General features: G+C 33.0%; 2 protein-coding genes across 4 annotated transcripts in view; one reads left to right on the forward strand and one right to left on the reverse strand.

The window, feature by feature from the left end:
* Positions 1 to 885: 885 nt before the first annotated feature.
* On the reverse strand, positions 886 to 2,676 carry LOC131855441 (uncharacterized). The gene has a single exon (XM_059206718.1). It carries the CDS (start codon positions 2,422 to 2,424, stop codon positions 889 to 891), a length of 1,536 nt encoding a protein of 511 aa, XP_059062701.1. The 5' UTR covers positions 2,425 to 2,676; the 3' UTR covers positions 886 to 888.
* A 1,503-nt stretch (positions 2,677 to 4,179) lies between these two features.
* LOC131853716 (putative uncharacterized protein DDB_G0282133) overlaps positions 4,180 to 15,313 on the forward strand; it is a 38,818-nt gene continuing 27,684 nt past the window's right edge. For 2 of the 3 annotated variants that reach the window (XM_059204915.1, XM_059204838.1), the window contains exons 1-7: positions 4,180 to 4,501; positions 5,299 to 7,081; positions 7,897 to 8,628; positions 9,153 to 9,301; positions 10,971 to 11,159; positions 12,180 to 12,404; positions 14,699 to 14,808. In XM_059204915.1, coding sequence (XP_059060898.1) covers positions 4,316 to 4,501; positions 5,299 to 7,081; positions 7,897 to 8,628; positions 9,153 to 9,301; positions 10,971 to 11,159; positions 12,180 to 12,404; positions 14,699 to 14,767 — 3,333 coding nt within the window. In that variant the 5' untranslated portion in view covers positions 4,180 to 4,315 and the 3' untranslated portion in view covers positions 14,768 to 14,808. Of the gene's footprint in view, positions 4,502 to 5,298; positions 7,082 to 7,896; positions 8,629 to 9,152; positions 9,302 to 10,970; positions 11,160 to 12,179; positions 12,405 to 13,424; positions 13,480 to 14,698; positions 14,809 to 15,313 lie in introns of all 3 variants that reach the window. The other variant, XM_059204759.1, reaches the window with a different exon arrangement.

A 15,313-nucleotide genomic window follows, 5' to 3' on the forward strand; every position in this document is an offset into this window, starting at 1 on the left:
AAATATAACTGTAGGTGTAGTACCTGTGACACTACTTTTTTTCTGATGTTTTGGTCAGTCTATACAAAATAGTCAATTTTAGAATTGTTTCAGAAAATAAAAACTAGATTTATCCGCTAGTTTCCTCTGCATCTAATCCACATACATAGAGTAAAAAAATATGGCATCAATTAGAGTATAACCATTGTTTGAAAGTGCTGTTTTTCACAATGTAGCAATAATAAATGTTATTTAATGCATTTACAGTCATTTGAATTGAAATATGATGTTATAAATGTAGAAAATTGGTAGGTCTACCACAATTTTGAATTTTCAGCCTATTTTACATATATTTTAGATTTAGAGACTACAAATTTACATAAATAACAATATTTCCATATAGCATTTTCAATCATTTATAACTATTAGTTGGAATGACACAGCTAGGCATTTTCTGGTAATAAGAGGAGGTAAATAAGCAGATTATCTAGTGTTTAAATATATTGCAGTATAAAATAAAATGCCTATAAGCATTACATTTATTCCATCATGAAGTAGAATGTTTTGGCTGTACTAATGATTTTAACGAGTAATACAGAAAAAATCTGCCTATACTACTATTACCATGAGGTAATATAATCTGAATTTCTGTTGAAAATATGCTTACTGTATGTGATAAATTATACCTTAACTATAATAACAGATTTAGTCTTTAATACTAGATTTTTCATGATGGTTAAACAAATTAATATTTTAATTATCTTTGTGATATAAATAATAAGTATACAGGAATTTTGATATTATGCAAGAAGTATACAAAGTATGTATAAACACAAATATATCAATTATTTACAAAATTCATAATAATGTAAATTATTGTTATAACCAAATTCTCAATAGATTATTCTGCTAATATAAAACATATGGACTGTTTAGTTCAGTGTCATTAACAATTTGCAGCAACACTTGGAGATCCTCTAAACTTGATATAAATTTTGGTGCACCTAAAAATTCAACAGCTTTGCCATCTAATTCAATAACATACTTTAGGTTTTTAGGACAAGTAACTGATTTGGAACATGTTCCATTTATACTCTTTTTAAATATAGCATGAGTAACATCAACTTTAGGCAATAAACCATTTTCTGGTTTATTTTTCTTATCACTCACATTTTCTACTTTAATTTGCTTTTCCTGTACACCATCTAGTTCTTTATTTGTTTTTGATGTCTGTGGAACATCATCTGAGTTCACTGTAGTTTTATTATCGGAATTGTCAGTGTCTGTTTTACTTGTATTTAGTGGTTCTGGCTCCTCACAAACCACTGGTAAATGCTCTTCAATTCCCTTTTGCAAAGCTTCATCCAGTATTGAAGGACTATGTGGATTTTCAATCTCATCTATAACCGGAGCTTGTGGCGCTATAGCTGGCTCCAGGTTATCTTTTGTATTATTTTCAGAGTTATCTGTATCATGAATAGCATTTAACTGGGCTACATCTTCAATTAAATTACTCATATCTGCTGTATCTACCTCCATAGGTGTAGATTTCTGCAATTTAGGATCCGTTTTGCCTAAAAGCATAGCTTCCACATCACTAGACTCTAAGCTTGACTTAAATTCTACAGAACTGCTTTGGTCACTCTGTTTATCATTGTCACTTGAATTGTCATTAAGAATGTCCATTATAGAAGGAAAGTCATCAACTTTATTATTATTAAGACCTGACTTTTTATCCTGTTTAACTTCGGGTGTCTCATTGTACATGAGATCCTCAAGCTCAGCGGCTATTCTATCATACACTTTGTCATCTGTTGGTTCCTCAGGCTTTGGTAAATATTCTATGCACCATTCCTCTGATGGAAGAATGTTCTTGTTGATGGTTGGCAGCAGTGCTGACAATGTTACATGATTCTTCTCTTTTTTACTATTATTATTTGAAGGGTCTACAAATATTATACCATATTGTTTAAATTGTGATGTATTTTTTCTTTTTTGGCCATTATATGGATATATATTTAGGTTGGAATTTCTGTCCTTAACTACTGGTGTTTTCTTTAGTCTATTATTCTCCTTTAATACGTTACTTGATTGTTTCGAAACGGGCGTTTCATTAATTCTAACCTTTTTAGGGCTTAAAAGTTCTTTAACAGGATGCTGATTGTATGCAGTCCTATGAATTAGCACCATACCATTCTCATTGCTTTTCAATCTTTTATTAGAGTTTGGAGATGTTACCTCGAGCTTTTTCGTTTTGGGAGTAGAGTTGCTTTCATACTGAATTTTTACTTTGGTAAATTTTCCTAGTATCCTGGCAAAGTCCATGCGAGTCACAACAACTGCACATTCACGACATTTTCCTTCTCTATACAATCTTTCGATATTTTTAGACATTTTTGGTAGCCTAGATCTTCTAGACTCACGAACTCTTTGAGATATCATCATGACGCCTAAATATTTTGCTGTTAATCACTATATAACTGTTCAATAGAAGGGGGGAACATTAGATATGGTTACATTTCCCGCGCACACTAGTATTTCACTATTTCACAACTTATGGCGTCACCAATAGATATTATGGAATGTCTCATTTACATGCATTCAAAATATTCCTTACTTATTTTGAAAAATAAATATGTTTACAATAAAATAAAATGATTATTTAAAAATGACAGAGTGCAATATTCAATTCTACGCAAAAATGGCGTCAGTTTAGTGATGTTCATGAGGTGTCAATTTAATATCGTACATCGATATCGATATCGATATTTGTTTCCTGTTACAAATTTACAACAAACATATATATAAAAGAAATTAATTCTATAAACAAAGATAAGACAAGTAAAATAAAAATTCTTAGTTTATAAAGAATACTTTAATCAATATTAAAGAATATTTTCTGTACTGCTCTATAAGGGATAAAGACACTTATTAAAATGCATACTGAGTGATAAATCATGCTCTTATTGTTCTTTTAATATGGTCGATCAAATAAATAACGAGTATAATATTTTTTTATATTGGTAAAAGATAACACGGCACTTGACAGACACAAGTCTTCCGTACCTCCAGGCAGGTGAAGGTTGGGGTTTCGGAGCGAATTCCTTTGACCCGATGTCACTCCGGGGGTAACTACCCTCGGGAACTGTGTCTGAGCCCTCATAGGTGGGTATTATATAATTTAAATAACTTACCACAAAAGCTAGAATATACTAACTACAATAAACCACTTCATGTAACTTAAGAATTTGTGAAACATTTGAAATTTTTTATATAGGTACATTTTGCATTATAGATTCTTTTTTTTTAAGTTTATGTATCTGATCATAAGTGGTAATCGTCGCATGTGTACATTAGATTATGTAGCTCGTGCGTATTGACTAGAGTATTGAATATATAGAGTTGCCATTCCGATAATAATTTACTATAATTTTGCAAGAAGCATCATAGGCATGCATACAATAGCATAATAATACCAGTGAATCAAAAAACACAAAAGAGGGCGCTCGAAGCACACCGAGTAAATTAACATGTGGATATAAAAAATTACGTTGTTTTATTACTTATTTATCTGCCATGTTATGGCTTTGTAAATTATAATAGTAAGAATAATGTAACGAGAGTATTGCCATAACCCATCTTCGGTATTTATACCTTAGCTTACAACGTAGCTTGACGCTGATACAAGAATTAAGTACATAATATGAATAATAAGAAAAAATACAAAATAAATATAAATAACTAACAAAAGGCAATACAGAATCTTTATATACTTTGTTGGCAGTGTAATCGCTATAAACAATTTCTTACGGTCAATCCGTTATTTTTCAGATTTCCGTAATGTCATCATATTTTTTTGAATGAATAAATTCTGTAGTATATAATTGTGATGTATATGGGTAGCTTTAAATGATTATAGGTGGCTGCGCTAAGTCTCGTTTGAAGAATATACCAGTGTGCAACTAAACTCAGTGTTTGCTTGTCGCCTGCCTATATCCCTAGATACACAAGAATTATACATACAGATAGATGAAAATAACATTTTAGTTCAAAAGATTAATATTTTTGCACGGAGAAAAACAATAATGTTATAATTACATTAAAATGTTGTAATTTTAAAACCCGACTTGTATCGATATTAGCCCGGCACTAATATACATATTCTCCAATAGCGATAACGCATTTGCTTTGGCTTTGCACGCTGTTTTTGGTCCGCCATAACAAAATGGCCGACAATCTAATATGTCAATAATTGTATGACATGTCATGTTCAAATTTATGACGATACATATGTACTTATAAATTGATTTCCAAGTGTTTTTAACAGTAATTCAACATGTCATGGCAAATGCCACCAGCTGGACCATGGAATCCAGGTATTCCTGTCCAGGGCAATATGCCCAATATGAACATGGGATCCTATACCCCTGATCAATGGTCAGCAATGCAACAACAGAATTGGCAGCAATGGGCCCAGTGGCAGCAGCAATATGCACAATGGCAAAGTCAATACGGAGAGAAGGTCAGTCCTGTTCAAAACAACATTAAACCGGCATCACATAAACAAATTTGTACTACAATAAAACTTCATTGTAGCACAAATTTTGTCGTGGTAGGTTTATTATTAGGATACAAGCTATCTTTTTGCCAATTTTTATCCAAGTCGTAGCAATAGTGTTAAAGTAAACTGAGGAGAATGGTCTGTAATTGTAACATTGGATATCAGTGCTTTTATCACTCTGGGAGTGCCCACCCTATAAATTATTTGCTATGAATATGGTCTCTTGACATTAGTGACTTGATTCTAGCCATAAATTAAGCCTTGAAATTATTAGTTTTGTACACACTGAATGTGTTATGATCGTTATTATGTGATTAATATGTCTCACTTATTCATTAAATGGTCTCCGACAACCTACACCTTAAAAGGCTTAGGTTACTGGAACCCAATGACTAATCAAGACTGTCTGAGAATACAATGATTCTATTGGACATCTATTTATAGTCTTTGACTGATTGTTGCAGATGGACACAGAAAAAAATATGTTTTAATAAGATAACTTATAAATTAAACCTAATGAATTGATTGTCCAATTAAGATTGTAACTACCGAGCTATGTCTTCCTAGTTATTTCTACCTTGTGCCATATTTTTTTTATTGGGCATTTGGGCTACTGTCAGGTACTCAGACCTGAAACACTGTGATCAACATAGACCTATTGCATTCACCCTTTTTCAAAATTTGCTAAAATAAAAAATGTAGATTAAAGTGTTAAAGACAGATACATTCATTGATTCATATTATTTTATATATTACAGTATGAACAGCAAATGCAAGCCATGCAGTCTATGGGTGCATTCATGCCCCCATTGCCACCTGCTGCTGCTCCACCGCCTGCACCACCACCACCAGAAAAACCACCACCGCCTCCACCTCATGAGAACAACCAACCACTCTATGCACAGAAAACCCAACCAAGTCCAGTACCTGCACCAAATAACAACAATGCAGGGCCCACCAGCAATAATAGCGCCAATTCAGGAACAGGTAATAATAAACAATGGTATGGTACAGAAAAGACTGAGCAGCAGACTGCAGTTGACACTGAAGCTTTAAAAAAGCTTGCAGAGGAGCAGAGGCTTTTTGACATTCAATTTCAGAAATGGGAAGAACAGATTGAGAAATGGAAGCAAGAGAATTTGAACCATCCAGACAAGGATGCATACAAAGAGTATCAGCAGAAGTTTGAAGCATGCCGGGCACAACTTATGGAGCGTCGGCAACAGATGATTCAAAAGAAAGCTAAACTGCTTGGCCAGGATCCAACTGCAGCCAATACTGCTGCTACAGTTAATACATCTACTGTAGTACCACCTCCATTGCAGAACACTGGCAAAAATAACTTTAATCAAAGCAATGCACCTAAACAAGATTATAATAATAGGTTAGTTCAAAATTACTCTGATCAAGGAAATGCAAATAATACTTATAATGCATACAACAAACCTCCTCCATCTGGATATAATAGAAATGCGAACAGAAATATAAATTTACAAGACAGATACCAGTATGAGGCAGATAATTATTCTGGCAATGATAACTACCCTGGTGATGACTATTCTGGTAATAACTACTCGGGTAATGATAATTATTCTGCTAATGATGATTATTCTGGCAATGATGATTATTCTCGCAATAATGCTGAGTTTAGAAATAATATTGATGATTATCCTGAAAATAATGATAATTATCGTAATGAAGTAGATAATTCTGCATTCTTGCCTTCAAGTAGTTCCAATGCTGGTATACCAGGGTTAGATTTGGTACCTGAAAAAGAAAAAGTACAACCACAATCACATGAAGTGATCGATATCACTGATGAACCAGTACAAAGACAGCAAATAAAGGCACCTGATTACTCCACTATATCAAAAGGAATAAATAATATACTTGGAGATGAAAAAATTATGAATATACTATCATTAGTTAGAGATCAAAGTATAGTTGGTAATCAAAATACAAATTCTCATAATGTAAATAGTCAAAATATAATTTCTAATAATCAGTGGAACAGGAACACTGGTAATTTTAACCAACAGGTCAATGAGAGACAGATGCCATATAATAGACCAGATTCCAATTACCCAATTCAACATAACCAAGACACAAATTACGCAGATCAAAGAACAGATATTTCTTCACATCAAAATAGGTCATTTGATGATAGAAATGAACGACCCTTTCAAGATCAGTATTATGACAGACATAATCAATATGGTCCTCCTGGGATAGGTCAAAAAAGTGATATTCCACTACAAGACAATGTAACTCAACCAAGACCACTGATGGATCTCCAACCAATGATTGATAATAGGAACATGCAGGATATTAGAAATGTACCAGACAATAGAGGTACATATGGTAATAGAGGCATCCAGGATCATGACATGGTTATGCAAAATAGCAGACACATACAAGATAGAGTTCTGCATGATAACACTAATATTATAAATGAACCTCCTAGACCTAAGTGGGTTGAAGAGCCGTTGTTCCATCCATCCATTATTGTTGAATATGAACACAAACCTTTAAGACTTAAAGGTCAGTTTATTAGTTTTTATAAGAGTAAAATCTATAAACCTCTTTTAATTACTAAATGTTTGTTCACATTTTAAATGTAGAAAAAGTTTGAAAAGTTCATATCGACAGAACAGTTCTATATACGAGAGTAGGTTTGTTAGATGTTATAGGTTTTTTGACGCCATTAAACGTCTAATATCAGAAAAGACTTTTACAATTCGTGTAGGTATTTTTGGGTATCCAAATACGGATATAGATTCGTATATACTTGCATAGGCAAGTAATTTTCTTTACATAATGCTTCAAAAATTACCTTGAATAAAATTAAATAAAATTAAGAAATAATCAGGCAACGGTTTGCTATTAAGTGACTTCATGCGACGCGTATTACTAATTTCATTTATAGTCGCATAATCGTTAGAAACAATGATTTTTATGCAAATCTCTCTTTTTTCTATCCATATATTATTCTAATCAGCGGCGTCTAGTACTAGCTCCACTAGTAATACGTCGATGCTAGTAACAGAAGGCCATCTTCTTTTAACAATTTACACTACACTGTGTCTTAAAAGTAAGACCTGATATTTATATAATTACATTTCATGAAAGACAAATATTAGACCGATCAGAAGCGATGAATACCATCGCTTCGCATCGCCAAATAGATTTTTATTACCTCCTTTGATATAAGAAGTTACCTATAACGGTACAAGTTTTGGTTCTTTCTAGTTTCGCCACCTCGCCGCGTGGCAATATTATAAGCAGAGTTTTTACCCTGATAATAGTGTCGCGAGTTTAGTTGTTAATTATAACGAATGCTTTTTTTAACCTTTCAGCTCGTGATTTCATTGATCCTGTGCATGTGTTTGATTACAATCACAAATCAAAAGATGGTGAGGGTAGAGATGATTTTGATAAGGAACATGAGGATATGTTTACAAGGAAAGCTAGGAGACCCGGTATAGATGATGATTATATGAACTCGGACAGATACGCTAGAGATCAATATTCTAGGGACTATGAGCGGCGGGTGCCAAGGGATTATAGGGATGAATATCGTCCAAGAATACCTCCAAGGAATGAGTTTGATGATAGACGAAAATTCGACGATAGACATGATGACAGGAGGCGCGACGACCGCGACAGAAATAATAGACGAGAGGATATGTATAGAGATAGGGAGAGAGAAAGGGATAGGGAAAGAGATCGGGAGCGGGAGAGAGATCGGGACAGGGAAAGAGATCGCGACAGAGACAGAGATCGGGATAGGGACAGAGATCGCGACAGAGACAGAGAACGAGATAGGGAAAGGGATAAAGATAGAGGACGAGATAGAGACACATTTAGAGATAGAACCAGGGAACTTAGAAGAGAGGATGATAGAAATAGTAGTGATAAAGATCGGAAGAGAGCTCTCAGTAGGGAGAGTGAAGTTAGTGTAAGTTCAGATTCAAAGAAGTTTAAAAATACAGTTAGTAATTCAACCACCCCTGTTGTGATGATTGATGATATACTAGAGATGCCTGGGCGCGCCATGCGGCCCGAGAAAATAGTCATCATACTTAGAGGTAATTACTCATGTTATAAGCGTTGACTAATCTTATTAATATTATAAATGTTTGTTACTCTTTCGTTACGCAAAAACAACTTAACGGATTTTGATGAAACTTTACAGTAATACAGCTTTTACATCAGAATAACACAGGCTATTAATTTCTCGCGGGTGAAATCGCGAGCTCAGCTAGTTATTCATATTATATTACATTTTACTAGCTAACCTGCGCAACGTCGCTTGCCTCACACTTACATTTTATTCATATTTCGCCCAATTTATATATCTTTTTAAATTATGTGTTATTCTGATGTATAAGCTATATTATTGTAAAGTTTCATCAAAATTTGTTAGTAGTTTTTGCATGAAACAGTAACAAATTATCTATCTATCCATTCATATTAACTTTCGCGTTTATAATATTAATTAGAGTCCATTCCACTTCAAAAAATTGTTTGCGATAAACATAAGTTCTAGTACATTCCGTTCTATTTTATTCAAGGTTATTTATTTTATTTACTTATGAGTTGTACGTTTCAGGTCCGCCTGGCAGTGGTAAATCATATTTAGCTAAATTAATTAGAGATAGAGAAGCGGAGCAGGGAGGCACGGCTAGGATTATGTCGATAGACGACTACTTTATGCAGGAAGGAGAGATCGAAGAGAAGGATCCCGCAACAGGCAAAACAGTATGTAACATTTTTTAACGTTACTACGTTTTTTAAGATTTTTTTGTACTTTTTATTATGGTATATAAAAAGTACAAAAAAATCTTTGAACCTCCAATAATAAATATATATGTATATTATTTTAGTATATATGCAATTACTAATTCAAATTCAAAATATCTTTATTCATGTAGGTCTATCAAATTATTAATGTAGGTCTATTACAAATTCTTATGATATGTCAAGTCTACCGTCTGTTCAGAATGATTTCGAGATGAGAAAAACTGACAAGAAACTCAGCTCGTATTCTTTTTGAATAAATGTTGTATATGTTTACAATAATACAGATTCATTTTTGAATTCAAATTTGGGGAAATTGACTAAATAATTATTTGATTTTGAAATAGCATATGCACACCAGCATATGCTATTGCATAAGCAAATAGTTTAATCAGTGTTCGTAACCCGAACTGACCAGTCCCCACAAGCAGCACCCGTTCACGAGTATGACGGATGAGCCAGCCATCATTGCACTCAACCATATTAGAGGGAGCACATTGACCCGACCCACCACGCTGCCACAAGTTTGAACTTATAGCGAGCACTGACAAGTTACTCCACTGCCTCATATATATTATTTACAGCATAGGCTGTACTTATCACAGTTTTCACCTATTACAATATTTAATTTACATTATTTACATGTCATTACTACATATTTAACTGTACTGCTTTACAAAGGGGTATCAACATTTCTGGAGTCACAGTTTTATTCGTATCTAAATTATTATTATTAATGTATGTATTGCGTAATCATCTATATATATATATATATAACTCAAAAGTGACTGACATAGTGATCTATCAACGCACAGCCCAAACCAGTGGGCTGATCGGGCTGAAATTTGGCATGCAGGTAGATGTTATGACGTAAGCATCCGCTAAGAAAGGATTTTGATTAATTCTACCCCCAAGGGGATAAAATAGGGGATGAAAATTTGTATGAAACTTTGTCAATTTTAAACCGATCGGGCTGAGCCTTTGCATGCATTAATCTTCTATGACGTAGGCATCCCCTAAGAAAGGATTTTGATAAATTCCACCCCAAAGGGGATAAATTAACGCGAGCGAAGCCGCGGGCAAATGCTAGTCAAGGAATAAACTTACGCAATACATACATTAATACTATTACTATTAAGTGAGTAAGTTAAGTTTATTACTATAAGGTTAAGTTTATTCCTTGATGGGTACATTGGTATTATACTGTAATACTCACCGAGAGCATTTAATTTTATAAATAAACTAGCTGTTCCCGCGACTTCGTCCGCGTGCAATTTAACAAAATGTTAATTAATCTATTAATTACGTTAGAGAATATTTCTAAAATAAAAGTGGCCTAAGTTACTCCTTATTACATCAGCTATCTGCCAATGAAAATCCCGTCACAATCGGTCCAGCCATTTCAGAGATTAGCTGGAATAAACAGACAGACAAACGAATATTGTAAAAAATATAATTTTTGTGTTTGTACTGTATATATTTATTAAAAAATGGTTATTTCAATATTACAAACAGACACTGCAATTTTATTTATATGTATAGAAAAATAAATTTATAATAACTAAAGCTGTATAAGTAACAAACGATTATAAAAAAAATACGAATATTAATACGTGGACGTTAATTTCAGATAAAGAAACCCTCACTGAAATACGAATATGATAAGGGCAGTGAACAGACATACCTTAATTCATTGAAGAGAGCGTTCAAGAGGACCATCACAGATGGATACTTCACGTTTCTAATATACGACGCTATGAATGAACATTTACGGTGTTACGCGGATGTATGGAATTTCGCGCGACAGAATGGATTCCAGGTACGTACCATATTTACGTATAATAAATCTCATTTCAAAGCTAAATTACGGGTTCATTTTCTACGCAATGTGCAATCATAATTAAATTTCTGATTCTCCTTATTTATCTCTTTCTTTTCCGCTCTATTGAACTTATTTTCTGCCTCATACATGGGTAATTTTCCTGTATCTAAATAATTAATCCAAGTATGTATATGTGTATATATTTATTTATGTGTCGAATGTAAATATGTATGTCTAATAATATGTATTATTTTAAAGTTACTACGTAAATGTTTATAAACTATAATGCGCCGCTTACTAACTTCTCTGTTTGCCTTATGGTTGACTGGTAGAGAACGCCCTTAGGTGTTAAGTTCGCCATATGTACATTTATATATTGTATTTGTGCATTAAAGTTTAAATAAATTATTAAATATTTTGACGGCTTGAGAAGTAAAGTGTCTAGCAGGTAGCACACTTTACTTCCGATGGTCGCTGGTTCCTTGCACGATTCAAACATTTGTATTCATGAGTATGGAATTACAGAAAAAATGTAGTAATTTATATCAATTGTACCCACTACACAAGCTTTGCTTACCGCGTGACACACACGCACATCAGAATAACATATACATCTATGTAAATACACATAAATGGCAAAAGGATTTTTTTTAATTGTTGCAATGTTTAAGTAATTTTTTTTTATTATTTCTGTGTGTTTTATTGTATACTAGGTTTTGCCCGAGTGTACATGTATCATACATATAAACCATCTCTTTGAATCACTCTATCTATTAAAAAACACCGTTTCAAAATCCGTTGCGTAGTTAAAGATTTCAGCATACATAGGGAAGGACAGACAGCGACAGCGACTTTGTTTTGTACTATGTAATGATGATGATGAAGTTCTGTCGTAAGAATTTAAGTTTATTGTAATTGTGAGTGTCGTAGGTTTAAACATCTACCAAATAAATACCATTTCATTTAATTTCAAATAGTCCGGTAGTCGATTGCGATAGAAACAACATGTAATTTCAGGTCTATGTGTGTACATTGGAGTTGGACTCACAAACGTGTCATAAAAGGAACATTCACAATCGTTCACTGGAAGACATACAAGTTATAGCGACACGATTCTTCCCAACACCCGACCATCATATACAACTGGACCCCACGACGTTACTCCAGAGTGCTGCAATCACGGAGGTCCAGATGGAAGATGCTGTTGATGATGTAATCATGGAGGATGTTGATGAAACCGAGGTGAGGGGATGACAATGGATTATAGGCAACATATTGTCTTATAAAGTGTTCTAATTAGGTATCACAAAGATAAATTTATAATATATGTTTTTCAAGAAGGCTATATTAAGGTTTATTAAGGGTTGGCAATGCGCACGTAACACCCCTGGTGTTTCAGGCGTCTATAGGCTACGGTAACCATTTACCATCAGATGGGCCGTATGCTTGTGTGCCACCATAGTAGTATACAAAAAAATATAATATACAGTAAGTAATATTATTCCTATTGATTTAGACAGGTGATTTAGTCGAAATTTTTCCACATGTTCAGATATAACTATAAAAATAATACTTATAGTCCAGATATAACTATTTGCTTAATACTGACAGGGTACAGCTTTATAGAGAAAAAGGTACAAACTAAATACATAATGAAACAATCTATAATATATAAAGCATTTTAATATAAAAGTAAAAACTTCAAATATAATACAAATATGTAAATGCTGGTGAAAATGTTACTTATCTATTTGTAATATTTCTGAGAAAACATTTTAATGTATAACATGTATGTTGGGTTAGAAGTTATTTTATAAATGTATGTAGCTTGTAGCAAATTAATTTTTTATTATGGATTTTTTATTCATACTAAAAAAGAAAGGAAAATATTAACTCATTAACGACCAATCTAAACCATTACGTGAATTCCTGATGAATTTGAAATATTGCATTTACTTCATAGAATTGTTTTGTCTTAAGGCAACGAGCACGTGATCCTGGTGTTTCAGGGGTCTATAGGCTACGGTAACCATTTACCATCAGACCGACCGTATGCTTGATTACTTTTATATAAAAATGCAAGATAACATAGTCACGCGGGTAAAGCCGCGGCAAACTGCTAGATATTTTATATAATGTTTAAATTTGTATTCTTATATTTCCCCCGGATTGTCCCCACATATGTTGTATGTAGTTAGGGTAGGGCTAATAAATTTTATTGCAGCTTCGTTACTAAACTTGTAAGATGGTCGTCGATCGCAGGTGGAAAGCGTTTTTACTTCGAAGTGGGAGCGAATGGACGACGTCGCCCAACTAGGTAGGTTATCGATGGGATTGTAATCGCATTATTTATTGTCATATTATTACAATACATCATCTATACGTGTTTATATTAAGTGGGTATTAGTCGGACAAATCAAGATGGCGCACATGAAGAACATAAAAAAAACAAAAATTCAAAAAATCTATAATCATGAAGGTCTATTACTGACTCTATTACTTACAGTTGTAATTTTATATTTATATAGATAAATAACAATATAATGAAAATACTTGGAAAAGGAGATTTATTTGAAGAATTATTAGAAAGTAAAGAAAACAAAATTGTACCAGAACAGAACTATAAGTTTAAATACAAATTTAGTATGCAAATATTTTTATAAAATTATTTATTAGTGTTTTAACTATGGTCTATGTCTGCCTATTCAAATTCAAAATATCTTTATTAATGTAGCTCTATTACAGACTCTTATGATATGTCAAATCTATCGTCAGTTCGGAATGATTTCGAGATGAGAAGATCTGACAAGAAACTCAGCTCGTATTCTTTTCCAATAGTTTCAAATAATCGTTATCATTAGCCACCTTTACACGTACGCTTTTTAAAATTGCGTGTAGACAAAGAGAACGATACTGAACGTGCGCGCCGTCAGTGAGCGCAGTCCCACTTTCTTCAATTGTGCGTGCTTTAGCGTCTCTTTGTAATAATTAATTGTTATTGCTAAAAACACACAGTCTGAGAATATTACGTAAACTATTTGTTATATCCCTAAGTTATAAGGGTAGTATAAAAAAAAATGTGTTTTGAATAATTTGTTTATAATTTTTTTTTGTATGATTCAGCATTAAAAAATATACATATAAAATACATATATATATATATATATACAACCCCAAATTTTTAACTTTCCACCATCAACATCTATTTTTTAATAGTGATATCAATTTGTATGGCAAAACAACATTTGCCGGGACTTAGTATTTTTCTATTATGGTAATAAGAGGTGCAGAATATTAAAACTAATACATCCACCACCTTTTGTCTTTTCTTCTCTACCTAAAGATTGTCTGGATCGTTGTCGAGATCGTTTAAGCGATAAAACCGCCATTTTTACCGCCTATATATTTTAAATATTCTGTTTTATTTTGTATTTTTTTTATTAATGATTTTTTTGGCCAACATAACTCATTAATACGTAATAACCACCAAAACCCATATAAACAATTTATCTGAATGTATTGGTGCATTGTTCCAGCCCGGCTCGACGGGACCAACAAACCGCTTCGCTCATCGCATCTCTCAATGGAAGACTACCTACAATTAGACGACTGGAAACCCAATGTTGCTAAACCTGGGAAAAAAACTGTAAGTATATATCTAATTTTTAGACTATTTTTTCCACTATTGCATATAAATCGAGTGATATTAAAGATTCTACATTCCGATATGGTTGTGGAAATGTACTAATTAATTTATTGTGAGCCAAAACTTCTATTTGGAAGTTTTTAGTGCGTTGGCATATAAATTTACATTTAATAAAGGTGGGTAATACCTTTTATATTATATTTAATATATTATTACGGCGATGTGTACACAACAATCGTTATACCATTCGACTACGATGCGTTTGACTAAAAAAACTAAGGTCACTTATCTCGTCGATTTACCGTTTTTATTTACATCAAAATAACCACATTGTGACAACAATTTCATACAATTTTACAACCATATTCAGTATTTTTTATTGAACGTTTTTCCGTTTTAAAATTTACAAGAATTTCGTTTCAATCTACCGAAACGATTCGGTAACCTATTCGGTTTTTTATTTCAATAAAGGTGAGTTAACATTGTTTGAAGTGCCGAGTTGGCA

The sequence above is a fragment of the Achroia grisella genome, unplaced genomic scaffold (genome assembly GCF_030625045.1).
Source record: "Achroia grisella isolate CSIRO2021 unplaced genomic scaffold, CSIRO_AGI_Agris_v1 utg1062, whole genome shotgun sequence".
Lineage (NCBI taxonomy): Eukaryota > Metazoa > Arthropoda > Insecta > Lepidoptera > Pyralidae > Achroia > Achroia grisella.